Consider the following 27,962-nt stretch of genomic DNA (forward strand, 5'->3'; position numbering starts at 1 on the left):
TGCTGTTTTCTGATTGCAGGTAGCAGTCAACATCTCTTGCAATTACCTACTGATTTTGACTTTCCTTTCCCAACACATAAATATGCAGGGCTATGAATTCTGTATTATGGAAGTTCTTAATGATCACAGCACACTAGAAGTGAGAGTAATTCTATTAAAGTCAGCTGAAACATCAATTAGACCAGCCAAAACCCTGCTTCTGATTTTATTGGTAGAGCTGTTTCTGGAAACAGATGGGTGCAGACAGTTTGCTTTTATGACCATGGCTGAGCTCGTAAATGTAGTCCATAACATGTCATCCAGTTTTCCATATCGACCTTATTTGCTGAGTAAATCTACATACTTTCCTTGCTTACAGTCTCTTCTGTCAGTATCTTTCTGAACCACTCTGTTCAAACTCTGTGACTGCAAGACTGATATTCTGAAAGATCACGTGTGAAAGACATTATTGTTTGCTTTACTTGTGTAGTAGCCCAGCTCAGGGCAATATGACAATCTATGAATATATTGACATTAATATAAAATATATATGTTATCAATTATTGTAGGGAAAAGAAAATGAAAATTTACCTCAGCAAACTTGCGGATTACACCAAGCTGTGTGGTATGGTTGGCATTCTTAATGGCACACTGTGTGGTATGCCATCCAGGGAGACATAGACAGGCTTGAGCAGTGAGCCCAGGATAACCTCATCAGGTTCAATAAATCCAAAGTGCAAGGTCTTGCACTATGGTCATGCAACCCTCACTGTCAGTACAAGCTGGGGGATGTAAGGATTGAGCACAGCCCTGCTGAGAAGGACTTGGGGGTACTGGTGGATTTCTGGACCATGAGCCAGCAGAATGCCTTTGCAGTGTAGAAAGCCAACCATTTCCTGGGCTGCATCAAAAGAAGCATGGCCAGTAGGTCAACTCTGCTGTGAGACCTAACCTGGAGTATTGCATCCAGATTTGGAGTCCTCAGTACAGAAGAGACATAGACCTCTTGGAGCACATTCAGAAGAGGGCCACAGAAATGATCCAAGGGATGGAACATCTCTGCATGAGGACAGGATGAGCTGGGGCTGTCCAGCCTGTAGAAGAGAAAGATTCAGGGGGACATGATAGCAGCATTTCAGTATCTAAAGGGGGGCCATAAGGAGGAAGGGAACCGATTCTTTAGCCTGCTAAAGGAGGTGACATCACAAGGGGAAATGATTTCAAAGTAAAAGAGAGGAGATTTAGTTTGGATATAAGGTAAATTTTTTTACAATGAGTGGTGAGACACTGGCAGAGATTGCTCCGTCTATGGAGACATTTAAGGTCAGGCTAGCCAGGGCTCTGAGCAACCTGATTGATCTGCTGGTGTCCTTGTTCATTGAGTTGAACTAGATGACCTTTAAGAGTCCCTTCCAACTCAAACAATGCTATGGTTTTATGAAATTTAAAAAATAAATAAAAATTAAAAGGCACAGATTTTATATTGCTGACCCTTCCATGATTTGGGAAGTTTTGATTCATGAATGAATGTATGTAAGAGAAATCTTACCACAAGCAGCTGTCTACAGTATATAAAACTGTGCTACTGCTGGATGGTTACAGATCTTCAGAGTTTGCAATGAAAAAGTGGCATTACTGAGGCATAACACAGACTATCTAAAATAGGCCAGATGAATCACCTCCCAGGAAAGTTTTTCTCCATTGACTGTAAAGAGAGTTTACTGCAATTAGCTCAGGTACAGACATCTAAACTCTAGTTATTCCAGATAGCTGAAATGAATCCCACCACTGGGGGCCTGTGGTAAAACCAAGTTGCTTTTCAGCTGCTTAGCTGCAGTGTGAAGGCCTGGAGTATCATTGACACAAAAAGATGTGTATGAGTGGGCTTGAGGTCCCCCTTGGCTGTGAGAAGGGACACAGCGTACCTGACCTTGAGAGCACCAGAAGGACTGATTACCTTACCAGGTCATTAGATGAGATCTGCCATCAGATGCATTTATGACTATATTTTTGTTCTATAATGCAACTAATTAATTGGTGCCATTTTGGAAAAGAAAAGGTGGCAAATTCCCTTCCCACTCTCCTTGTGAAAGCAATGTTAGCCAGTCCCCGGCCTGCACACTGACACAGCTCCCCAATTTTCCTTCCCCTGCTCCATTTCCCCTTCAAATTGGAAGCTATTAAGAGTCTTTAGGCAAATAATAGAAACCTAATGCCGGTGCATGTTATAAATCTCTCACCTAGTTGCTTCTAGCCTAATGTCTTCTCAAACATTACTTTCACACAGGCAGTGAGGGAAGAAAATGCTTCATGTACTCTGACAATCAACGGGTCAGGAGTTAAGGTCATAGTAATGTAGCCCATTTCTCCTTGTTTGTCAAATCACCTGCACACAGTGAGATTCCTGGGTCTTTAATCTGAGGCTGGCTTCCCTCAACAAGAACGCAGGTCTTGGTGAGAGTTAACCTGCTCTAGGATTATATCCTGATGCATTCCCCAAAGCAGAGAGGGTAGCATATGGATGATAGTGCCAGGTTAGAGCCAGGATTTTGTCAAACCCAATGCTTTCCTCAGCGTAGCTTAAAGATGAATTCTGTGTAGGTCTGACAAGTTAGAGGTTAAATTAATCAGTGTTTAGGAGGTAACTTGATACTAGTAAACAGAAATCACTTGAGAAATGTGAAGTATTCTGCAGGCAATATCAATTAGGAAGTAATTAACTATGAACATGAAAAAAAAAAAAAAACTTTGAGGGTCACAGAGCTCTGGAACAGGCTGCCCAGAGAGGTTGTGGAATCTCTTGTGGAGATATTCAAAACCCACTTGGACACCTAACCTGTGCAACCTGATGTAGGGAGCTGCTGGTGGGTTGGACTAGGTGATTTCCAGAGATCTCTTCCAACCCCTACAATATCATGATTCTGTGATTCTGTGAAGTATTAATACAAAGATTTGGTAATAACTTTATATATTTTAAGATAGACAAACATGTAGAGGATCTTTTTAATTCTGAATCACTGAAGCGTGCATGTAGACTTAAGAGCTGGAAATACTGCCTAAAATGCCAATGTGATCAGTCACTGTTAAAATTTCACCATCAGCTGAGCATCGTATGTCTCATTCTCAGAGACAAATTCCCCCTACATTTGTTGAAAGCAGTATCAGGCATTTCACAGGGGTAAACCTCCAAATCTATGCACATACAAAGTAAGGCATGTGAGAGAACAACCTATTAACATATATGCCCCCAAACACATTGGGAAGCTGTCAGGCTGTTGGATGCATTTCTCACAATTCAGGGTGCTCTCACATGTAGTGTTGAGCAGTGGTATATTGGTCACAGATCACTTTCTCCATTTGGCTCCCCAGTGAGGTGTAAATATTTCAGAGCTGATGCATAAGTCATGTACATGGTGTTTTTGAGTGCCTTCGTAGTGAAACATAACTCTTGGGCATTTCTGAGAATGGAAGAACACGGGTTATATTTTCTGTCATTGCAAATGAAAAATACATGGAGACTTTTAATGTTTAACACTCAAGCCAGCTCTGTAGATTCTTGGAAACTGTTGACTCCAGCCCTGGGCAACATCAACATCAAAGTGATGTTGTGGATACATGTGCACCTTGCCAGGCCGGGCAGACACCCCAGGCAATGTACGCACTTGACTACCTGCTGGGCTCTGTGTCATTGAAAGCCAACATATGGAGCTAATTCACCCAAAAACTAACATCCTGGGCAGACTTTGCTATTACTGTGTGGATAAACATTATGATAGCAAACAACATCAGAGGTATTCATATTATTCATATTCTCATTCATCAATAAGTGCTGGGGGCCTTCATCTAGCTGTTTTTCATTTGTGAACAAATCCAGACCTCACAGAAAACACCAAAAATGTCAATCCTCATGCACTCGTGATAGAAAAAAAGATTGTGTATGGAAAAAAATGTGTTTGAAATATTAAAATTCATAACACAAATCACTGGGATGGTATGGAAACAGGGAATGAGTAAAGTAGCCCCACTGAAGAGCAAGGTGGCTTCTGTAGATAGTTCACTCTGTCTCTGTAGAGCCTGGTACAGTCAGTGCAGGGTGAAAGGGGAAAAGGAAGGACACACTTCAGAAAGTGAAAGGAGCAGAAAGTTGGGATAAAAGAAGGAAGCAGCATTTCTCACTGCCCTGAGGAGTATCAATGGATCTCTTCAGGTTCAGGAAGGCAAAGGTAGGGTTTGTGGGTTTCTGAACTACTGCCTCTTGTTGTTTTGCTTCTACTGTACAGTGGAAAATAAGACTCTGAGAACATTTCTAAATAAATAAATAAATAAAAACATGAGTCTTATCACTGATGAAATAAATATGTACAGTGCCTCATGAAATGCTTGGGATTAGCCCATGAAAAGAACACTGTCATCAATCTGATCTAAACTTATTACTTTTCTCATGAAGGCAGTGCCCCTAAAACACCAAAGTAATTCTGATGTAAAGAGTGTAAATATGTTTCTTTGTATAAACGCAATGTTTTAGCCACTTCAATGTTTTATCTAGTAATACAACCAGTATAAACATAAACACTTTATAATTTAATTTCTCTATTGCATTCTCCCATGTAGGCTAACATCTTCCAGCTACAACTTTTGTGGGTATTTTTTGTGGTTTTGTATTTGAATGCAGCCAAGTACATTGTTATGGCCACACCATAGTGTAATGAGAGATGAAACTGCAGGCACAGGTGTACATGATGTGTACTGTTGCACTAGTACCAAAAATGACTTCTGTCTGAAGCTGCCATGACCAGAAGATCAGATGTGTTTAACTGAACTTTCAATCCACTTATACCTTCCCCATATGTATCACAGTGCTACAGTGTCACGATAATACCAAACCTTTTGCGCTACTGATAGAGCTATCATATTGGTGGGGATGTAAGATAATTTAGGAATCATTTCCTGGTATATGCATTACCAGAAACACCATCCTTTTATGTTTAGAATATTCTTTCCTTCTCTGCTCTGCTGTTTTCTCAGATCCAGCCCATGGATCTTAAGAGAGAACATGGCCCCAACCCTGAAAAGTCTCTACAATTTTTTTTGTTCCCTTTCTTCTGCTCAACAGAATTCATCATAAGAAATACAGATTGCTGACCTTAGAAAATAACTCCAAAAGCTTTTTCACATCTAAAATCAGATCATAGGAAAAAGACAAAACAAATGTGTGTACAGAGCTTTTATTTATCCTCAAGCAAAATCTGTGAAAACCAGAAGCATTTGGCCTATGGTGAGATTTTTTCTACTCACCCTATGGTGAAAACTTTGATGGATTCATTCGTGCCTAAAGATGGGCACTGTTTCCACTGAGTCACCTTATGTATATCTATGTGAGATAGCTGAACAGAAGCACAGAACGTCCTGTATGCTCTCTCCTCCTTGGAGCAGCAGCCAGAGATAAGCAATCACCACGGGTATGTCAGAGCCACTACCTGGGCACAACCAAGCTTGGCTTGCTCTGCTGTACATGTGCATACTTAAACACAATACACATGTATCGTTGTCAAACACAGTCTGCTTCTCTTAAACTGCTTTGTCATGGTTGTAGGAAACACCTATATGCCAGAAAAGAAAAAAAAAAAAAAAAAAATCCTTTTTCTCCGGGAGCTGCTCCTCTGTTCTCTCTTTTTCAGAGAGATGCATTCTGAAATGTACTGTTCAATAAGTAATTTCAGTTTGGGCTCAGTTCATTCTTAGCTCTTACTTCAGTTTGTCTGCAGGGTTGAATGAACCACTTTTTTCAATGAAACCCCTGTCCTTCTGAACTCTGTGATCATTTTGCTAAATGCAGATTTAATCTTAGCAAGTGCCTTACTGCACCAAGACTGGCACGTGCTTTTCCCTTCCCTTCCCTTCCCTTCCCTTCCCTTCCCTTCCCTTCCCTTCCCTTCCCTTCCCTTCCCTTCCCTTCCCTTCCCTTCCCTTCCCTTCCCTTCCCTTCCCTTCCCTTCCCTTCCCTTCCCTTCCCTTCCCTTCCCTTCCCTTCCCTTCCCTTCCCTTCCCTTCCCTTCCCTTCCCTTCCCTTCCCTTCCCTTCCTTCTTTTTCACCATCTTCTCGAAAGACAGTGGATGGAGCCAATCTCAAAAAGGGATGCTCCATCTCTGGGGCCATAGCAGAAAAGGCAATGATGTAGCTGCTATCAGAAAAACAAAAAGGAGACTGTACTGAGAATCAGATCTGTTTGTTCTCTGACATTTTTAAAGAGCAGCTCTAGAAGTGTTACTTGCATTTTATTTAGCACTTCTAGTGCAACAGCAATGAAAACTAACATTACAGGGAGTGTGTGTTCCCACCAGAAAATGTCTTCAACAGCTCATAAAAACCTAGCCTTTTTTATCAGCACTGCAGGAAATCTTTATTACCTCTCTACAGCATGTGCACTGCTAGGATGTAGTTATTGATTTAACAAGTAAACTTCGTGGCAAGCTTTAATCTTGGAATTAGCAGCAAGACTGAAACAGAGCCATTATTACACTAATAACACTGAAATGTGAGATTCCTGAATATTCCAAGGCCATATCTACACCTCAACAAGCATCCAATTTAGGCCGTCTCTACAGCCACATCAAAATGTGGGCTGTGAGAACTTTAACAGTTATGATATGCTCACCTCCAGGCAATTTCACAACCTTTTTGTTTCTCTTTTTACAGGTTTGGACATCAGGCAAGCTCAGGTTATAGTGCTGTCATCGGGTACCAAATGTATAAATGGGGAATACATTAATGACCAAGGGCTTGCAGTCAATGACTGCCATGCAGAAATTGTGGCAAGAAGGGCATTTATTCACTTCCTCTACTCACAGCTGGAGCTACACTTAAGGTAAATTAATTTTTCTGATGGTTTTTGAATGTTACATTGACTTCTGTGGCATAGATCCATCCTCCAAGCACTTGAAATATTTTTTTCTTCATGTTGTTGTTTCTGAGTCCTGATGATAAAGGACCACTATACTGTACAGTACAAAATAAGTATTAGACAGTCTGGAGTGTTGGGTCATGAGCTCCTTTACTTTACCTGGTTTCCTTTCATTAGCAATTAGACATGACTCATAAAGTTGTGTTTTATGAAGCCTAATGATTTTGTACAAATCCTTACGTGCAGGCTTATTAACATCACTCACTGGCCAGACTCTGGAAGGAGGTCATTCTGCTCTCTGCAGACATTTTCCTGTCTTATTTACTGTGCTGAAATGCCTCAAGGAAGTGATTTACTGATAGTTAATGCCTTCATTGACTCACCAGAGAACAAAACAGTGTTAACAGTACAGTAAACTTCTTGCCAAAGTACAAAATGCTCTCATTCATTCCTTCTATGTGAACTTTTAAAATGTTATAGCATTGAAAGTTACAATGGAGGAATTATTGTTTGTTTTCAGTCAGACTTTCCTTGTTACTATTTAAATAAGTCATACACTGTCTGGAAGATCCTCACAAGTTGGATAACACCAGAGTCTGTCCTTGGACTTCACTTATCATCTCCATTCATCTGGGGAAACAGAATGGCTGACTGAGCAGAACCTATGGGAGGTCATCAGGAAGGTGGGGCTGGGGTTTTTACCGATGTGAAAAGTGGGAAGATGACAGACAACTGGCCAGCACTTAAATAAGAGAAGTTCAGTCTAGATATAAGGAGAAATTGTCCATATAGGAATAGGCAAGCAGTGGAACAAGGTACCCAGAAGAGTTGTTTAGTCTCCCTCATATCCTTCATGTTTTCAAAACCCAATGGAATAAAGACTTGTGCCATCTGGTTTAAATAGTCTCAAAGGTGAGTGTTATTTGAGCAGAAGGTTGGTCCAGAGACTTGAGAACCCTTCCAGGATTATTATTTGATCCTATGAAATTCAAGCAGAGGTCAGGTTGAGGTGATGTTTACGTATATGGAGGGAACCAAGAAAGGAGGGAAGGAAGCAAGGAAAGAAAACAAAAAGACCTTATCTATAGACCACACTTCTTCCCTCCATTCTTGCTTGCGTTTTGATGGGATTTTATCTGAAGGCCATTAACCTTGGTGCAAAAACTCCCTTTGTTTTCAGAAGGCTTTGCACCAGGTCACAGGCACAAGGATTAATCTGTGTGCTCTTGTGAGCCCCTATAATATTGTCAGCTCCAAAGCAATGATAATAGGAATGGTGGTTATTTTCACTTCAGGCTGGGACTGAAGAGAAGAGTATATTGAGTAGATGAGCTTGGCTAACAAAGGAGGACAAAAGCCTTGAAGGGTTTAATCAAAAACAATATTCTCTCTATTTCAATCTGAATTGCTGTCAAGTTTACATTAAATTATGTTTTCAGCAGTGTAGCAGCCCTAGTTCTTGCTTTGTGCTAAAGTCTCTTGGGAAACAAGTGTTACCACTGTATCTCAGACTATTGTATTGATTCACATCCCTAACATGTTCAGTCATATTATTATTTTATTTGGATCAATGTTAACAGTCTTTTGTTAAGAGAATCCTCAGTGCAGCACGATCTCTGTTCACAATAACATCAAATCACTCCCTGTTCAGTCAAGATCAGACACCATCGCTTCTCTGTCCAGCACAAATAATAAAAATCTCAACCAAAATTGTCAAGGCTAAGCAGCTTTGAAAGACAGGGCTAGAGATACTGTCAAATCAAGTTTTGCTTTCCTGAAGTCCATGTAGAAGAAAAACTGTGTGCTGTAATATGTTCTCCAATTCCAGTATTTATTTCTTATCAGTTTTACACCATCACCGGGAGCTTCACCATATACTGAAAAAAATGGGACCATTCAAAATGAAATTAAAAAAAAAAAAATAGAAAAAGCATTTTCAACATATTTAAATCACATTTACCCCTTTCCTTTACAAAAACAGACACTACTGCCACTGGCAGAGAAGCCTCAAGGCACTACTGCGTACCTAAGACAGTTTGTTTAGGACAGCTTCACTCTGACTCCCTGCATACTTGCTCTTCAGACTTGGAACTTCTATGTCATTGCACAAATTCAAGTCCTCTCTCTTCTGGACCAGCAACTTGTTGTACAGACTGGTATACACACTGAAAACAAAAACATGATTCCCTAACTAAAAATATAAAGAAAGCATAGTACGCATCACGGGCTCAAAGAGCTTAAATTTTGCATCTCTCCCTATGAAACAGGAAAGATTATTCTTTGGAACAGTATTCCCTATTTGTCACGTCATCCTCCCACCAAGCCTACTTGCTCAAACTGATTTCCAAATATGAATTTCAAACTTCAGGAATTTTCAATACAAGAATTACCTTTCAATGTGACATTATTGTAAAGAAACCACTTGTCCAGCATTTACAAATAATGTCACTGACTTCAGTGAATGCAAAACTTCTGCTTCTCTCAATGTAGCTTGAAAGCTTCAAAGAGCGAAGAGGCTGGAGAGAGCAAGGGCCAGGACAGAGAATGAATGTCCAGGGGAAACTGATTCACAGAGCCAAATTTAGTTCTTAACACCTTGCTTGAGATGTCTGCAAGTTAGCTGGCCAAGTGTGGACCAGATACCCCAAGGCTACTGTGTCATCAGCAGTAAGAGAAGGGCATCTGTGGAGTGTGACTCAGCAGACCTAATTATGGTATTTATTGAAAGTGAGATGAATTGCCATTTATTTCCATTGTTATAAAGAGAGTATAGGTTGACAGCTTCAGATATGTGAACCATGGAATAGTTCCATCCAAATGCAGAAGTTGCAGCAATATGTAAATTATATTTTTTCTTTCTCTTCATATTGTTAAATGCTAGAGGTGCAGCTTTCTGAATTTTCTTTTGAAAGAGAGTTCCAGAACGGGAACTTTATCCTCTCTAAGAAGCAAGAGTGACAAATACTTCAAAAGGAAACTTTCTTTCAACGATTCATTGTCTAGTGCTTGAATTAAATAAAAGCTAAAAGCACAACTAAAACCTGACAGTTTCTAACCAGTCTGATTAAAACCACTACCCCTCCCAGATTTCATTTTTATGACAACCATAATCCTCAAGTTCTCAGTACTTTCATGGAAGAGATGAAAAGTAAGACGCAAGTTTTCTGATGTACAAAAGAAGGAGAGAAAGGCCTTTTGAGAAGCTTTCTCTAAAATTCACCATCAAAAGGTACACAAATATCATAGTCTGATTATCTCTCAGCGATGGCTGAAAAATTCACATTGACCTTGGTGGGTTTATTTGTATCAACAGACCAACAGGGAAGAAAAAAATCCAACACTTCTTTACTAAAGAAAACTAAAACTAATGAGCTATTCCTAAAATAAATCAACACTGTAATGGTCCTACTGTTGTAGTGGCCCTACAGGTGCCAGAGGGATGACTTTGTCAGAAGTTCTTCAATAGATTTAGATACAAACTACTGTTAATCTTAAAAATAGGGAACTCTTCATCCAGTCCACTCAATTTTTTTCCCCCTCTAAAATAACTATTTGCTGTAGACATATTATTTCTTATTTTTCTTTTTTTATCTTCTCAATGAACACAACCTTTTTAAGCCCTCTGTTAGTTTCCATAGGATGCTGTGCTCTATGCTGAGCAATGGATGTAGCACTAGAAACTACCTATAACTACATATTCATGCTAAAAATAGCTTATCTGTCCTTTTTAGGGCAAAACACATATAGTAAACCACAAGTAAGTGCCAAAATGTTTTTGCCATCAGCTGAAAACAAATGCATGTATGTAAAAATAATGAACTTCAATAAAAGAATAAATTTATGACATTCTAAGGAGTTCCTCTTGAATTTTCCTCAAATGCTAAACCTCTAGCGATAAATCACAACAGGCAAAGGTTTAAGGACAGACTCTGTTCTTTTAGCCACTGCCAAAGTGGCTAAAGTGGAAAGTGACACACTAGTGTCACCCACTGAATGAACTCCATTTGTACGCTTACTGTGGGCTCATTCGTCATGGCTTTTTGCAGGCATGCATGGCTCTGCATGGTACTCACACGTTCTGGGGGAGAAGCGAATTTGCAGAAATGCCTCTCATGCCCCACATGGTCACTTTTACACAGGCCACTTGTCTCTGGGGTCTGACATCCCCCAAACCTCCATCAAACGAGGCTCTCTGCAAAGCCAGTCTTGATGATACTGCATCCCAAACTCATTTATAACAATATTCTCAGTGCTTAGTTGTTAAACTCATCCAACCACCAGGCAGGGAGGAATCTATTGAGTTCAACCCCCAGAAAACCATACCAGAAATGGGTCAGAAGCACATGTGGTATGGAGGAGTTCATTTGGTGGCTCATTAGAGTTGCCCATGTTCAGATCTGCTTTCCATCACTCCAGTCTGTCAACCATTCTGTCCACAGACCTTTCTCAGTACTAGGAAGAGTGAGAGGTTAATCCCTGAGAAACAGTCACAGAATGGATGCTGATTGCTGCGAACTCCTGCAACCCAGCCCAAAAAATGACTGCTCCAACCCTACCTAGCAACTGTTTCCAGGTAGAGCAAGCTGCCCTGGCACTAATAAGGCTTAACATAATCACAGCAGATGCCAGAATTGCACAGCTCTGGTTCTCCCAGCTGATTTTGCAGTGAATTATTTAAAACCAACTGTACTTGCTCCAAAGTCCAAGCAGCGGGACTTAATTTGTAGGTATTTTATTATTTCAGAGAGCAGTATCAGGGCGATAGTATAATTAGCGCGGTTGGGAAATTCCACTACAGCCCACAGAAGGAAGGAGCGGTGCAGCTCCCTGCCCCTGGCAGCAAGGTAATGTGCCTGTAAATTCCTCCTGACAGCAAACGCATCCCCACTTCAAAAAATGACAAAACACCCAAAGCATGCAAGAGTGACAGCCAAACAGCTTCAATAGCACCTAGTCTGCACCAGGAGAAAGCAGGAAGAGGCAGCTTAGATTGAATTCAAGGTTTGCTCTGAGGCTGGGTAAAAGCAGCCCTGCTTGCACTGATGGAAGATGCAGAGACAAGCAGAAGTTGTGTCACTTGATGGTCTATCCTGGTGTGAATTAAATGGGTAGGGCTTCGGCTTATTAGGAGCCTTCTAGGAAGCCACCACCTGCAGGTGCTGTTCTACTCAGAGGCATTCTTACAAAAAGGCCTTTGAATTTTTGAGGGAAGGACCACAGCGTCATCATCTGTCATTAGAATTTCACTGATCACATTTTCTCCTTCAAAATGATAATCAGCACCCAAATGTACGTATCAGAAGCAGCTGTCTGTCAGTGAAATCACCCATGCCTTCACGAATGTAAATCATCTGAGAAACACACACAGCACAGCCCTAATGCGAGCTGCTGCTGCAAACTGCAGAATGGGGAGGGCTGTTCCTCCCGGGCAGCTGCTGCTAATGGAACACAAGCGCTGTGTCCCCATCTAGCTGCTGAACCACTTCACAGACAAAAGCTTCATCTCAGTATCTTTTTCAGCTCAGCCAAGAAGGAGCCTGTGCAAGTTCTGTCTGCACTTCTCAGGACAATTTCTGATTTTGAGAAATGCCAAGTGACCAAGGAGATGCTGCTGGCTGAGACAGAGTGCTCATGGGTGGCTGAGGTTGAACAGGGGGAAGAGCGATGCCTGGGGAGCAGGAGGGTTGACTGGGTCATAAACTCTGGGTGCTTTGCTAGCCACCTTTTCCAGTGGAGCATATAAATGCATATCTTGGCTGCAGTCACGTTAATGGATTTAAATACATGGCTGGGCACAGCGATGAGCAAAGCTGATTTTCTCAGCTGAGAGTCTAAGAGAACTTTGTCTTCCTTCATGTGCCAGAACCTCTTTAAAATCAATGTTTTTATGCATCTGTGCTCTGTTTTTAGAACAGAATCCAGGTAAACAAGCCAAAGCACATTGACAGTTTTGATCCCCTTCAAACATTTCTTCACTTATTGTTTTCCTCTCCTTGTCAGCAAGCAAAATATATGATGCCTGGTGCTAGTAAAAATAAACAAGCAGGGAGAAAAATACAGGTAGAAAGAGCAGAATTGTTTCTGATTTGGTGTGTGATACAAATGACCTGGAACCTCTTTTGTGATCATAGCAAACGACGAGAAGACTGGGAGCGATCAATCTTCGTGCGATTAAAAGAGGGAGGCTACAGGCTGCAGGAGAACATCCTGTTCCATCTGTATGTGAGCACTTCGCCCTGCGGGGACGCACGCCTCAACTCCCCCTACGAAATCACAACTGACTGTAAGAAGAAAATATTTCCCTCTCTTTTAGTCCCCTTTTTGCCTTTTATTGTAGATTTGTTTGTTTGTCCCAAGATGAAACATTCTTTCTTTGTTTATTGACTTGCAGAAAATGTGTTTTGCTTGAAAGCAGAAACACTGCAAGGTGCATGGCATGTGTGTCTGTGCAGCTGGTGTTCCTTCCCCCATACTGGCAGGGAAAACTGGGGCTGGGCAGAAATCGAATTTCTCTACCTGCCTGAGGCTTCATGGCTCTGCTGGGCAGTTCCCAACAGCCTGCATTTCCTGATGGGAAATGCAACCTCAGTAATCAGTAGATACCCTGGGAAAGGTCCTCATAATCAGACAGATTCTTGGAGCCACAGCCATGGGCTGGACTAGAGAATTATGTATGCATATGAGGTTGCATGAACTTTTATTGAGGTTTAGGTACTATGGATGGATTGAAGGGCTGTGTTTATACCAAATCTGAACAGTCCAAACTGAAGTGGCTGGATTCTGAGGTGGAGCAATTAGATGAGATCAGGTACCTGTAGCACTGGTTTGAAAGCTAGGCTCATTCCAGATGTTAACTGCCATTGAAGCAAACAATGTCAAGAGCCTTCTGGGAAGAAATCCTTCCCAGACCGTCCTGCTTGGGTCTAACCATCTGCATGGTCACTGCATGACAGGTAAATTAGATGGAGTCTGCCAGGCAGTCTTTGGAGTATCTGGTTCTACACCTATGATATTCAAGCAGGAATATGACTTTACAGAGAGCTGTCCTTTAGAGGTGATCCTGCAAGTGAGATGAACAAGTAAGGCCTTGAGCCAGTGTGAATGCCACCAAGAGAACTGCAGATCACGTTGGCCATGAAGGAATATCTCACCTCCATCACATGTCCCAGTGATTTCATGATACCAGCCACCCACAAACATTCTTGTCCATGACATTGTCCCACTACTACAGAGGCACATCACAGTTACAGACCCCCTGCACCACCCCAGGCCATGGTCACACTAAGGAACAAGGTACTCAAGAGAATAGTGGTTTGCTGTCATAAATGTCTGTCACTCTGTGATCCACTTCATGATTCACAAGGTGCACAATTCCCTCTATCCTGAGGTATCGCTTCGCACACATGCATTTTACTGTGCTGTAATACTCATAGCACTCACTGCTAAATGTACATATAATGAGAAATAGTTCTTGCCCTGACTACCTTGAATGTGAAGCAGGCAAGACAGAAGGATGAGCAGAGGGAAAAGCATAGACACAGGAATGTAAAATTAATCACCCAAGGTCACGCAACTACCTGACTGCCTCCCAGCAAAATTCATCTGATCGTGGTTTCACTTCTGGTTCTTATTTGTAGGAGTTATTTATTAACGATTAAGCATTATTCTCTCCAGACTGGAATCCTTTTGTCATGGGTGAAACAGCAGCTTGCTGGGGCAAGAAACAAGAATACACCTATTCAGAAAGGAAATACTCTTCTTCTTTTGATGTGATTTCTACATTCTGTCAGTAGGGCATATAAAATAAAGAAAAATGAGGAAATGTTTAAGAAGAAAGCAGCAAAAAGACAAATTCAGAATAAGGCAGCAACTAGGAGACACAGACACCATCTTAAAAATAAAATTAAAAGCAAGTGTCTATGAATGCCAAATACAAATAGTGATTTTAGCCTCACACTTTAATATTAAGATATATCCAAAAAAGGCTTTATGTTTGATTAAGCACCCTTATGTTTTCCTTCTTTGACATCTGAAGTGGAAGCACCAGAAACTGCTGTCATTTTTTAAACACGGGCCACTCTCAAGAGTGGCCACAGACTATTTAGGACTAGATGCTACCAGCTGATGATGGAATGCATCTTTAATTGACGGTTCATGTAAGAAGATATATTAAAAATATATTTTTATGCAACTCTTGGCATTCACAGGGTGAGCTTGTAGGGGGCCATGACAACGCTTATCCTGGTGTTTATTGCACCAGCTATTGTCTGAATGAAAAAACTGAGACACTAAGGTCTGTGTGACTTAATGAAGGTTACAGTGTGATGCAGAAATAGGGCAATACTTGGTTTGTATTTCACTGCTCTAAGCAGCTCCCTCCACCTTTGTTCCATGCACTTAAAAGCATTTAGCTCTGTATAAAAGCTATGTTGCTAAAATCTGTCCTTCTGCGAGATAAGCATTTCCTTTTAACTCGCATTATCCCAGAGACATCTGGAAAGATATTTTATAATGTTTATCATTCACATCTTCTCTTTTTTCTTTTCCTCCTCTCTTTAACTACAGAAATAACCTTTCTTTCATCCAATAATGACAAGGAACTCCAGATGAATGCTGTTTCATTTCTTAAACAACAAAGAAGCTTCTCCTAGAGCTAGCACAAGCCATCAAAGATAGCTGATTATTCTCTAAAGATGCATTAACATTTAAAAACAGTGTCTCGCCATGTGGTTTCTGTTTTTGCAAAGGACCGTGATAAGTCTTTATCAATACAGGGAGTGAGTAAAATCCACTTCTCAAATCTCCTTCCAAAAAATTTCCCATTATCTGCTGTGTCTTCCCAGCACCCTCGGGGAGGCCTCACATTTTCTTCTTATTAGCTTTGTTCTGGTGAGGGAAGAAATGATAAGCCAGCATGCACTTGAAACCCAGTTTATTTCCTGCTGGATAGTGCTGGGTACCAACTCAACTGTGTATGTGAGAACCTGACCTGACTGTGGTTCTTGTGAATGTCTGCACTGCAGAGCAGAAGAGGTCAGGGAGTCCACAGGCATGATAGTTTCACTCAATAAAGTAAGAGATTAGGGCATAAAAGAGCAGATCTTGCATTGATTTGCAATGATGCCCTTCATGAATAAGAAGGAGCAGACTTGTTTGTTGATATATCTCTAACGAAGAGGCAAAGTCCATTTGGAACAGGGCTGCTGTGAGCATGGAGAGGAGTTCTATAACTCTTTTTCGGTGTCTGTAGGTCAGGAGGCTGGAAATCTGAAGCCTTGAAAGAGCCTGATACAGTCCAGGAGTGCAGGGAGAAGGCTGAGGGAGAGCTGTTGGGTTGTAGAGAGCAGGAGAGACCAGCCAGGGTCAGTGGTGTCAGGAATGGGAGGCTGGGAAATGCCAAAGGTATTTCAGACTGCTGTGAGGATTTGTATGGATTTGTCCTGGATCCTTCTCAGCCAGTCTCCTTCCCATTGCTCTCTCCCTTTTGTTTTCCAAGGTCATCCACAAGGCTGTAATGCACTATGCCATGAAGAAGCAGTATCTGTACTGTAGGTCAGATCATCTCCTTTTCCAGTACCTTTTCCCTCTGTGTATATCTTCATGCAAGTTGTGCCTGACTTTCTGACTTCTGATAGCACACACACTCCAGCATATGAGCTGCAGCTGCAGCCATGGGGACACCTTGCTCTATAACATTTGTTGCATATTTTGCACCTTTTCCGGAATCTAAAGCAAACCACAGAACAATCAAGCCCTTGATCTCTGAAGTACCTTCCCAGCTAATTCAGGCTTCTTGACTCGGCTTTTTTTCTTTTTAAGAACCTCTTGAAAAGGAAAATGAATTGCTTAAAAATTGAGCTAATAAATTCTCAACTTCCCCACTCATTCTTCCTGGCAGGATTTTACCTCTTCACCCATGTCTCTCCTAGATATGCACTCTTTTTTGATACACAGACTGTCAAAGAGACAGACAGAATCTGCCCCAGGGCTTGTCTCCATTCTTGTCCCCTGGGCTGCTTTTCTATCTCTTGCTAACATGCTGTATTGCCTTGTACCATTGAATCTTTGATAGCCCAGCTCCTGTTTCATCCCATGCTCTCTTTAGGTCTGAAACACACCATTGCATCTGCTCCACAAGGGGTCTTCCTCCTGCTTGCCTATTAACCTACAGCTGTGTTGAAGCTCTCATATACACACATTCAGCAGAGCTCTCATTTAACAGGATCCACTTGCAAGCATGTGAGCTGGATCACTGCCCGAGTAGGTGATATGATGGGGATAAGATGTACACTGAAGTTTGTGTAGAATCTGGGGAACTAAGGGCTAAAAGACAAGTTTGCTGTCTACTTAAAGCATGTGTTTCCTGTGCAAACCCTGTGCTTTCCCTGCTTGTGCTTCTGACTGCTGGATTTTATATCTCATTCTCAGACAAGATCTTTAGCAATGTTCTTTGCTACCCCCCAAAACTGAGGGTGTCCCAAAACATTGTCCTGCTCACACCAGAGAATCAGCATTCCATGTTCAGATGGAGCTTTCTTGGACATAGTGGCTGAAGAAGGCCACATTCAAGCAGATACCACCATCTCCAATTGGTGGGCACAAATGATTTGTAATTGTCAGGAGAATCTTAGCCCCATAGCTCTGCATTCAGGGTCCTGCAGGAAGAAATCAGGGGTACGGATACATTGATGGCACTTATGATACCACCTGGAATAGAATAACACCCAAAATGTTTTATTTTGATAACTGTTATCGAAAGTACAAGGGGAATAATAGAATCATAGAATCACTGAATGGTTTGAGTTAGAAGGAACCTTAAGGATCATTAAGCTCCAGCTTACTGCCATGGTTTCCACTCACTAGATCAAGAAAGAAATCTCTTATATCTGCCAATCCCATGTGTTATTTAAATGAGAAAAAAAAAAATTCTTGATGAAGGGGAAAAAATATTTCAAGAACCATCTAGGTAAACTCAGTGATGTGAAAAGAAATAATATATCTGTAGCAATTGGAAAAGGCAAATTCTAATATATTGATAAATGCTACTGTTAGAAAAATCAAGGGCAACCGTCTGTCTTTCTGAGCAGTGTTTCCATCCTACAACTTCTCCCAGGTATCTTGTAGTTCCATTGTGATTGCTGGCCTGCTGCCACTCGGGAATACACTTTGGAAACTTGTAGCTATTCAGAGCGTGGAGCAGCTTCCTCCTAGGTTGTGAAGTCGATTTTACAATGATGAATGACCTGTCTGTGGAACTGGGATGAAGGTGCATTATTTTCCTATTTTTCATATGACTGAGCAGAACAATTTCTTGGGGGAACTAAAAAAAATAAATAAAATAATATCATACAGGACCGTGCCCAGAAGTAACATGAAAGAAAAACATACACAGAGCACTTTAGGCCTTAACACCAAACACTGCCTTGGGAGAAATAATTGCAGCACTAAATGAATTTCTGTGGTCATGTATAAGATGCTGCAAAAAGGGCAGACACAGCACGAGGCTGTTGATTTACTTCACATGCTTGGAAACTGGTTATCAAAGATGAAGTGAAAATGTTCTTTCATTTTTTTGAAGCTAGATGGTCCAAATAGTTTGGGTTTGGATGCCTCTAAGCACAGTGCCCTTTGTCAGCTTCCCTTGAGATCAAGTCCTGTTGAAGCAAGACCAGGTTGGACGGGGCCCTGGGCAACCTGATCTAGTAAATGTATATGTTTGGTGGCCCTGCTAGGCAGGGGGGTTGGAACTACATGATCCTTGAGGTCCCTCTCAACCCGGGTCATTCTGTGATTCTGTGGTAGAGAAGAACAAATGTGGGTAGGCCCACACCCTTTGCTGTGAGCTCTGCAGCCTTTCTGGTGCTGCCTAAGGGATAATCTGCAGAAGCATGAGCTGTTACATGTTCGTGCTCAAACAGGCGCATCACTCAAACAGCAGTGCCAGAGCCTCTGCAAATACAAAGTGGGGATTATCTGGTCCTAGTGTTCTGAGTGGTGGAAATCTTATTGGTTTTGATAATCCAAAGGGGATGTCTGTTATCCCAAACAGTCAGCCATGCTGGACCTTTGGCCAGTGCCCAAGTCCATCTCTTATCCATAAACCTATCAAGGAAACCAGTGATCCCCTGGCTTAGAAAGGTGGAGGATTGAGTGAAGTGAGACTGTGACAAGACAGGTGGTTTTAGTGTTGGTATTATAATAGTGTGCCACAGAACTGACCTATGAAAGAGAATCTGGTGTTGCAACATTGGAAGTTCTTAAGCTTTGATACCAAATAATCATTCTCTGAAATTTTGCTGTTGCTTCATTTTTTATTATTTATCTCCACCAGGATGGTTATTTAAGCTTTTTAGTGGAGTTTTTCTATAAAATGACTGAAGAAGTACCATCTCATGGACAACTTTTGGATCTCAAAGTACTGGCTGCAAAGAAATCAAAACCTTTTAGGCAAGTTTTTTAAATAAAGAAATTGTGTGAAAATGGGATTGTGTCACATACTGCTCATGCCTCGTGGTTAGTAGCATACCAACTAGGGGTAGAAAATAAGCACATCATTTTAATTTGAGGTGTTTTTGTTTTTCATACAAGAACACTTAGACTCAAACTGAAGTTTGAACCTGTATCTCTCAAGTCCTAGGTTAAGGCTTCAGGATATTGACAATTAGCTGAGTTAGTCTCCCTCTTTTCAGTTCATGCTATAAAACTTTGTCAAAACTGACACCTCATGAGAAAACTCTTTGGCATTAACAGTGCACTGAATATGTTATAAATCCCTCTCCTTGTAATATTCTTGGCTGCCTTTTCTTTATTTGGGTTTTGTTGTTTCAGGGGGTTCTATAAAGTAGAAAATAAGATTTTCTAGGATGTGTCTCTATGGTGCGTGTCTATCTCAGCAAAGAGAAAGAATATGCTGGAAACTATAGATAGTTCAAAGTCAGCATTGGCCAAAGCACTGAAAAGCTTTCATGTAAAGCAAACTGTGTTTGTTAGGATTCAGGAGAACATGTTTCCAAGGCTATAACTGTATCCAAAACTTAACAGAATGCTTGAATCACAAGAAAGAACTGCACTGTATTTATTGATTTTGCTTTGTTGCTGGGTTTTACTGCTTTGAACAGCATTGCATTTGGACACAATGTTCAGATGTGATAAAAACACTACCTTACTCAGCAGAAGGCCATGGCTATGAAGCTTTCAGAATAGGAGTAGAAATTTTCACCCAGGCAAGCTGTGTGGATAGAATTTGTCCATGATTTCTAGGGTTCCAATATCTCTTCAGAATGGACAAAATGACCATATGTTCATAGCTGCTCCAGCACCAGCCTCAACATCCAGTAGTCCAGTAGTGTTCAGAGGCCGAGATGCTCACCTGATTATAATTAGTGTTTGGGAAAGAAAAGATCAAATCATAATTTGAAAACTCTGTGTGGAAAAAACATGTTAGTCTAGATCTAGTTTGGTCAAACTCTTCCACTGAGTGGAAGTTACAGGTAAAGCTTTTGAGGTAAGCGTGTTAGGAACCTCCAGGTCCAGTTAAGATCTCTGGGGGACTTTTCAAAGTCCTTGGATTTCTAGGGAGTTTCTTAGAGTCTTCTAAAGGCAGATGCATAAGAGCAACAGACACAATTTAATTTATGAATGACAGTGCTGTCACAACTTTAAGAAAGTAATGCTTATTACTCAGTTATAAAATGGAAAGCAGTGTGTATTTTATTCAGAATATCTTTTATTCAGGATGATTTAGTATTTACAATTCATAGATTTTTAAGGCCAACAAGGACCATTTCTTGGTGATCTAGATTCAGTTTGACCACCCAATAACCATAGGACTTTATTCAGTAATCATCACCTTCAGCTCCAGAAACTGAAGCTGAACTACAGCATGGGGATGCAGCAGGAGCCACAGTCTCTCAGGGCTCAGAGAAACTCTATGGGAGCTAAAGCTCATCGTAATGCAGAAATATTATTGATGATTTTCTGTTGTTTCTACCTCATGGACTTCATCATCTGTTTTCACTTTTTTTGCTGATTTCTTTCATAACATTTTTTTTTTCAATTGATTCTTGAAGATTCTAGTTTCCAAACAGCAACAAAAATCCCAAACTCACATGAATAGCAGCATATTTATTTGATAGAGGAAAGAGAGTTATGCTGAATAACACATTCTCTCCGTGTATATGTAATCTTTTTGATTAAAACATGCCAAGGGAGAGAATTGCCACCAAATGGGCAACATCCGAAATGTTGACAATTTTTCACAGAAAGCATGTTTGAAAGATAAAGCCCAGACGTAAGAGAAAAACTTTTTCTATTATTTATTTTTTTTAATAGACAGAAGATATGATGTTGTATATCTTAGGATATAGGTGAACCACCAAGTCTCTTCCTGTCCCTGTACAGCCTCCCTCCACTGTTTTCTCAACTGCTGACCAGGAGACCAGCTAATTTACCTTTGTGACTGGTGACAAGGCTCACAAAGGCTTCAGAGGCAGAAGTTTTCTCCATATCAGAGTTTCACAACACCATTGCAGCCCTTTGCCAAGTCTCCAGACTTTTCTCTCCAGGGGCAGCTGCACTTCAAAAGCAATGGCATTACACATCTAATTTTAGATGAGAGAAGCAATTAGTAATTAAAAATAATAATCTTGGAGTGTTCAAGTTTTACTTTCCTTGATTGCCACATGAACAGAATCTTAATTCCATGGAAGGATTTTCTGCTTGTGGCTTCAACATATTAATGCATTTTTCCCCAGAATAGGCTGGAGTCTGTAGACTGGGTTTGTGGGTGGCATGAAGAATTTCTGTCACGCCTGACCCAGAACTGCTCTCTCCTCCTTGTCTGTAATGGTTATTTATAGTTCTCTGTGCATGACTCGGTTGTCAACAAATTGTTTTAAAGAGAATTTTAATTAGTTACTCCTATTTTTATCCCAGGGGTTCCTCAAAAACAGAACTCTTTTGTAAGGTAGATACTTTGACGTATTTCTCTGGTTGGTTGATTTACTGTTTTCTGTTCCAAGGGTTAAAGTTTGATGACAGACAAGGACTCACTTAGAAGTTCATCCAACATCAAAATCATAGAATAGATTGGAAGGGACCATCTTTGCAGCCCTCCTGTGGAAATTCTCCAACATCTCCACATCTTTCATGTGCTGGGTCCCCCCAGGCCTGGATACAATACTCATAATGGGGCCTCACAGGGGCAGAGCAGTGGGAAACAATCACTTCCCTTACACTGCTGACCACCTTTCTTGATGGAGCCCACAAACCTCTGGCTGATCCAGCCAACTCTTTATCCACCAATTTAGAGGAAAGGAAGCGGTGCAGGACAGTGCCAAAGGCCTTGCACAAATCCAAGTACATCAGTTACCCTTCCTTTGTACACTAGTGCTGTCACAGGAGGTCCAGCATGACCTGTCCTGGGTGAAGCCATGCTGGCTGTCTTCGATCACCTTCTCATCTTTCATGTGCCTTAAAATGTTTTCCAGGAGGATTTGTTCTATGATCTCTGTCATAGAGATGAGGCTCACTGGTATGTAGATCCCCATATCTTCCTTTCTCTCTTTCTTTAAAATGAGTGGGGTGTTTTCAGTCACCGTATTTTTCCAGTCACTATCATTTATTTTGATGGTTCAAAATGAAGAGTTTTCATTAAAATACAGTGGTGTTATTTGCTCATTTAATTAATACGCATTTAAAACAGATGAGGACAAATGATGCAGTCATTTCCATTCAGTTCTTTCGAATTCAGACTTTACATTTTTCCCACCATCAATAATATGGATTAAATGCCACACACCTATTGATGTACTATGAATGGACAGTTTCATCCTTTGATTTCTTATCTGTACCTTATCTGTATATCACCTGAAATTACTGGCAGATAAGAAAAAAATCATGAACGAGATAGAAAGATTCACAAATGTTATTTGAAGCTTAATGATGAGGAAAAGGAATAGCATCCTAAATATATCACCTTCCAGGATGTGGGATATCGAATTGTTATCCAAAATCAGAATGTTAGCCAAGAAAAGCACACAGAAGAGGGAAAAGATAAGGAAGTTCAATTTCAACATTCAACTTCAGTTTCACAAATCAAAGAGTTCTTGGATAAGGTTTGTACTTATATTCGCATATCTGACTTAATGTCTAACTTGAAAATGCAGATGCTGTCTGTCTCTAGGAGGGAGCAAAACAGCTTACTCAAGCTGGGCTCAGATATAACAGACCTTCTCTGCAATTAAAAGCATGTCTGGACTTTAAGGGGTTCACATGCATGTACATTTGACATGTGCAACCCAGATGTATGTGTTTCCTGGAGGAAGGATGCATCCCTGCTCTTGCTCCAGTGGGAGCTCCATAGATCCTCATGCAAGAATGTTGGCTTTACCTGCCCAGCTCTTGATGTTTCAAATCCCACAGTCAGTAGCCACAGTTCAGCTTAGTCCTTTATGAAGGGATCTGTTCTATTTTCCCAAACCCAGCCTCCTTTCAGAATATCCCTAAAATTTCTCAGTTTCCAAAGCTGGGCCGTCACATTTCAGCCTCACCTTCTGATGGTTGCTGAAGCACACCACAGCAGAGACTAATTTGGCCCACCCCCACCTCCCCGCAAAGCAGATGTGTCTAAGGCATTCATCGTGCTCACTTGAACATTTTCAGGAACTGGAATATCATGCATTCGCCCAGCATCAGCTTGAGGAGTATGTATCTCTGATAACCATCAGAACACCAAGGCAGTGAGATGTTAACAGCTTTCCCTTCAGTTCTTTGTTTCATACCACTCTAAGGAAGCTTTATAAACCATTGTGATGAATGGAGGGTCCAGCTTGGAAAAAAAAAACTGCAAGATATGCTGTTTTATTTCTTCCTTCGTGAGGAGAGAACAGCCTCCACTGAAGCAGGGAAATAGAAAATGAACCTCTGAGGCAGTCATGCAAAATCTCCAACAGAGCCTTACTCATGTGATTCTATTTAATCATCGTCCATTTCCACTTCACTCTTCAACTAAATAATAAATATGGAGGTAGCTTTTTTCATTACCATTTGAACCAGAACAAGTCCTAGAGAAAATGTGAAAATAAGGGGAAAGCCTTGAAATCAGTGGGTTTCAAGATGCTGTTCTGAATACAAGCCACCTGTGTACATTCATAATCCAATAATTAATAATCCAGCATCTTTTTATCTTAGAAACTCTCAGGAGTAATTTCCACATCTGAGCACAGCACACATCATAAATCCACTCCAAATGATTTTTAAATTTGTCCTTTCCAATTCTGGTTTAAATTGACATTTTGTTCTGGTTGAAGTGGCATCCTCAGACGCCTTCTCCCCTGCAATTAGCTGAGATTAAGCAGTTGGAGAAGCAGCGCAGGAAAGATCAGCAGTGCTCATAGTCTCTGATGCTTTGATCATACTGAACAGCAGAACAGCAGTTGGCTGTAGTTTGTGGCTTTGTTACACAAATAAATATATTTCTCAGGCTGCTTTAAAATTATCCATAGCAGGCTGTGCCAGCACATGCATCTCTTACTACCAACAGTCATATGCCAGAGTCTGTGTAGAACACATAAAACTCATCTTTTGCTTTCTTCAGTATTTGTTATCTTCCTGCACTATTTAACTGTTTAACCTGAAAAAAAACCAAAGCCTAAGCACATTGCAATTGCCAATCTGGATTTATTTAATCATTGTCATTCTGAAAGCATTCGGAGCTCTGAGTTATTAGTATTTCCTAAGTGTGCTACGGACCTTTTTTCAGCATGTGTGCCACTATCCCAGTAATGTGAGCAGCCCGAGACAGGCAGCACAGCAGAGGGTTTTAGTCACACCCTATTCATTGAATTTAATAGCAGTTGAGCAGCTAAAACCCCTTATCGGTGCTGTGGGAGTGCATCCCAGGGTGAGCGTATGCCGGCCCCAGCTGCCCGAATCCTATCAGCTAATGCTGCCCGCTTGGCTGCACCGTGGGTACGGCGCGCATTAAGGGAGCAAAGTTTGATACATGGGCTGAGTTAATGTGAGCATTTGGAAAATGAGATGATCTGTGCAGTCACACTCATTTCTTAATGCTTTGAAAAACTTGATTTTTCAGCACTGGGTATGTGCAGGCTGGGTCTAAGATGCTACGGTAGCAACCACACCTGGAGTAGTTTGGGTCTTGTAAGTCAAATGAAATCAGATCAGTAAACCCACTTCAACTCACAGAAGAATTTCAGATGCTCTCCCCTTAAATAGGTGGCCTGTGCTTTAGATGCCCTAGATACTCAACAGAGTTTGGCAGTGCTGATGGTTTTTTTCCCCTCAGACCCTCCCTAGATAATATTTAGGAAGTGAAATCCAAGTCATGTACACAATGAGCTGCTCATCTCTTCATGTGGCCACTAAAATTCCCCAGAAATTGCATGTCCTCCTGCATGCAAAACAGTGGAGCATTGGTTGTGTGAACCGCTTCTGAAACAAAGCGGTCAAGAGGATGGGTGCGTGGATAAAGGGGCTCAGAGCTGAGGAAGAGAGGTGGGTGCAGGTGGAGGTCAGAAATAAAGACAGAGATGATTAGAAAAAGAAAACACTTTTCTAAAAAAGATGGGGAAAAACTGTTTAAAAAAATCATTCTGTGCTATGGGAATTCCTGCAGGTGGACTCCTGTGGTAGGTTCTTATTGAAAGGATAACATCTGGCTCTCATCAATACACGTTGAGCAGTGCCTTTAAGTGAATTTGCAGAAGAAGAAAGCATCATTATCTTCATTTTACCTGCGGGAAAGCTTAGGAAAAGAGAACCAATTTGCTTAAAGTAAAACTTTCTTCCAGTTGAAACAGAAATAGCCTCGAGTCACTCTTCACTGCTCCCATGTAGGGGATCTGGCTCTGTCATGCCACAGATCTGGGTGTATGCAGGGTGAGGCAAGGGGATTTTGCCATACATCTCTCTTTGTTGCACAGCTAGACACATTTGTTAGACAGAAGCAATCACTTTCTCCTTTTGTTGTTCAAATTTCATGGTTCCTTCCCCACCACTCTGTTGTTTAATAATAAAACATGCTGCTCACTGCTGCTTGAATCATGTTTTGAAAGTTTCCTGCAGAGTTCCCATAAAAATATGGACCAGTTCCCAGACAGATAATCCCACACAAACGCAGCACAGCAGACATCCTCTGGATGATGCTGCATGAGGAACACCAGATAGTAGGTATAATGGGGCTTGGGTTTGAGTGGGAACTGCTTGTGGCAGTGGCCACTCCATCCAAGCTGGCCCAGCCTGCTGCTCGCCTTCAGATTCCTATATTTAGACTTAAAAAGGAAGGAAGGAATCCAAGAGGAAATGATCTGTGTGGGTTCAGCTACTGCATCTGCTGGCAGGTCACAGCTGACTCTGCTGTTTGTTCTACATGTGTTTGCTGCCTTTGTTAATCCCAGCAGGCCAAAGTGATTTATTTTACTCTTCTCATTTTGTAAGTCATCCATTGGCAGCAGCCAAAGTCAGTCAATTGCTTCAGCCAGAGCTCACAGCACAGGCAGCAGTTGCACAGAGAAAAGATGGTGAGGAACAGAATGAGGAAAAGAATGGGTGCATGGTGAGCACTACAAACCCTGCTGCTGGTTGCCAGAGGTTTGGTCAGCCAACCTGTGGCACCCAGTATTACTTAATGTGAGAAAAGAATCCAGGCAACAACATAGCCACTAAGATCTGAGGAGCACCACCTTCACCAGCAGAAACCTTCTGGTCCAGCTTAGGGCCATGGAAGAATGCACTGCAGATCTGAAAACTGGCTAAAAGCCTCATGACTGTAAGAAGCAGCATTCCTTCCCCAGAAAGCAGAGGTCACCATGTACCTACTGTCTATCCTTCTTTTCCTCTGGGCTGCAGTGTGAAAGTATTCTCCAGTTAAACCCCATGAGGGTGAGAATGAGATCCAGAGGATTTCCTTTCTCCTTTTCCAACATTGCTGCTCTTTGTAACCAAAATACCTAGAGGCAAATAGGTGGTATAAGAGAGTAAGAGTAATTTTGACAGTGAATTCCCACTTTTTTATTTCATGAAAGTGATAGCAAAATACTTTATTTATTATCTGCAAATGAAGCTCACTTCGGCACAGGAAAAGTGTGTTAGCTGTTTGCCCTGCACCACCCCATAGGCGACCACCTCATACTCAAATGTAGTATTACTGAAGTGACAGATGGCAAAGTCATAACAGATACCAGTTTAACAAAAAGCAATAGCGTGTTTCCCATTAGGGACACTACAGAGGGAATTTAGGCATGCAATAACTGCCAAATTATAACTTGCTTTAGACCCAGAGTTTGAAACTTCAGCTTTTGAGATTTTTTAGTGAAATTCCTTGATAGCAGATGAGAAGCTCTATTCTGAAACAGTTTGGGAAAGGCCACTGAATATCACATCAGGCTACTAGACTTAGTTGGCTCAGGTGAGACTTTAATCACAGTTCTTAAACCAAGACTTTCCAAACATTGGAAATTTCAAACATTTAGCATGGAAAAAATAGAAAAAAATAATTAAAAAATGATATGCCTCTATTCTTTTCAAACATGGTAGGAAATGGTGACTTCACCTCAGCGTACGTCAATGACAAGTATGTGAGAAGCAAATCATGAGAGGAAGTACCAACTTTTCTCCATTGTGCTCCTTGCTTAGTCTAAGGATTTGTCTTATTTTGCATTCAGCTTCAAGGACCCCCACAGGTGGTTCTGCAAATGCAAGCTATGGCATCAGCACAGCTTGTCAGTTTCAAAAGGCATCTGAAAACAATTAATGATTGCCGTTCTTGTAATTCTGCACAGTGAACAGCAGCAAGCACATAGTGAGAAAATATCGAGGGCACCTCCGAACAAAGATCGAGTCTGGAGAAGGAACCATCCCAGTGCGGTGCCATAACGCGGCTCAGACGTGGGACGGCGTGCTGCTGGGCGAGCAGCTCATCACCATGTCCTGCACAGACAAAATCGCCAGGTACTGTAGCATCTCATGTGTACGCATCATGAATCTGCTTGCATGTGGAAATGAAGTTTGATGATGATGGCTGCCGGTGGGGAATAGCTCATAGGTCCTGACATGGACTCC

General features: G+C 41.3%; 1 protein-coding gene across 3 annotated transcripts in view; it reads left to right on the forward strand.

Annotated features, from left to right (window-relative positions):
* ADARB2 (adenosine deaminase RNA specific B2 (inactive)) overlaps positions 1-27,962 on the forward strand; it is a 287,416-nt gene that overhangs the window by 240,451 nt on the left and 19,003 nt on the right. For all 3 annotated transcript variants that reach the window (XM_015853321.3, XM_015853322.3, XM_032442988.2), the window contains 3 exons: positions 6,677-6,845; positions 13,013-13,164; positions 27,683-27,851. In XM_015853321.3, the coding sequence (XP_015708807.2) occupies positions 6,677-6,845; positions 13,013-13,164; positions 27,683-27,851 (490 nt within the window). The remainder of the gene's footprint in view (positions 1-6,676; positions 6,846-13,012; positions 13,165-27,682; positions 27,852-27,962) is intronic.

The sequence above is a fragment of the Coturnix japonica genome, chromosome 2 (genome assembly GCF_054131305.1).
Source record: "Coturnix japonica strain WE chromosome 2, WE-NBRP24, whole genome shotgun sequence".
Lineage (NCBI taxonomy): Eukaryota > Metazoa > Chordata > Aves > Galliformes > Phasianidae > Coturnix > Coturnix japonica.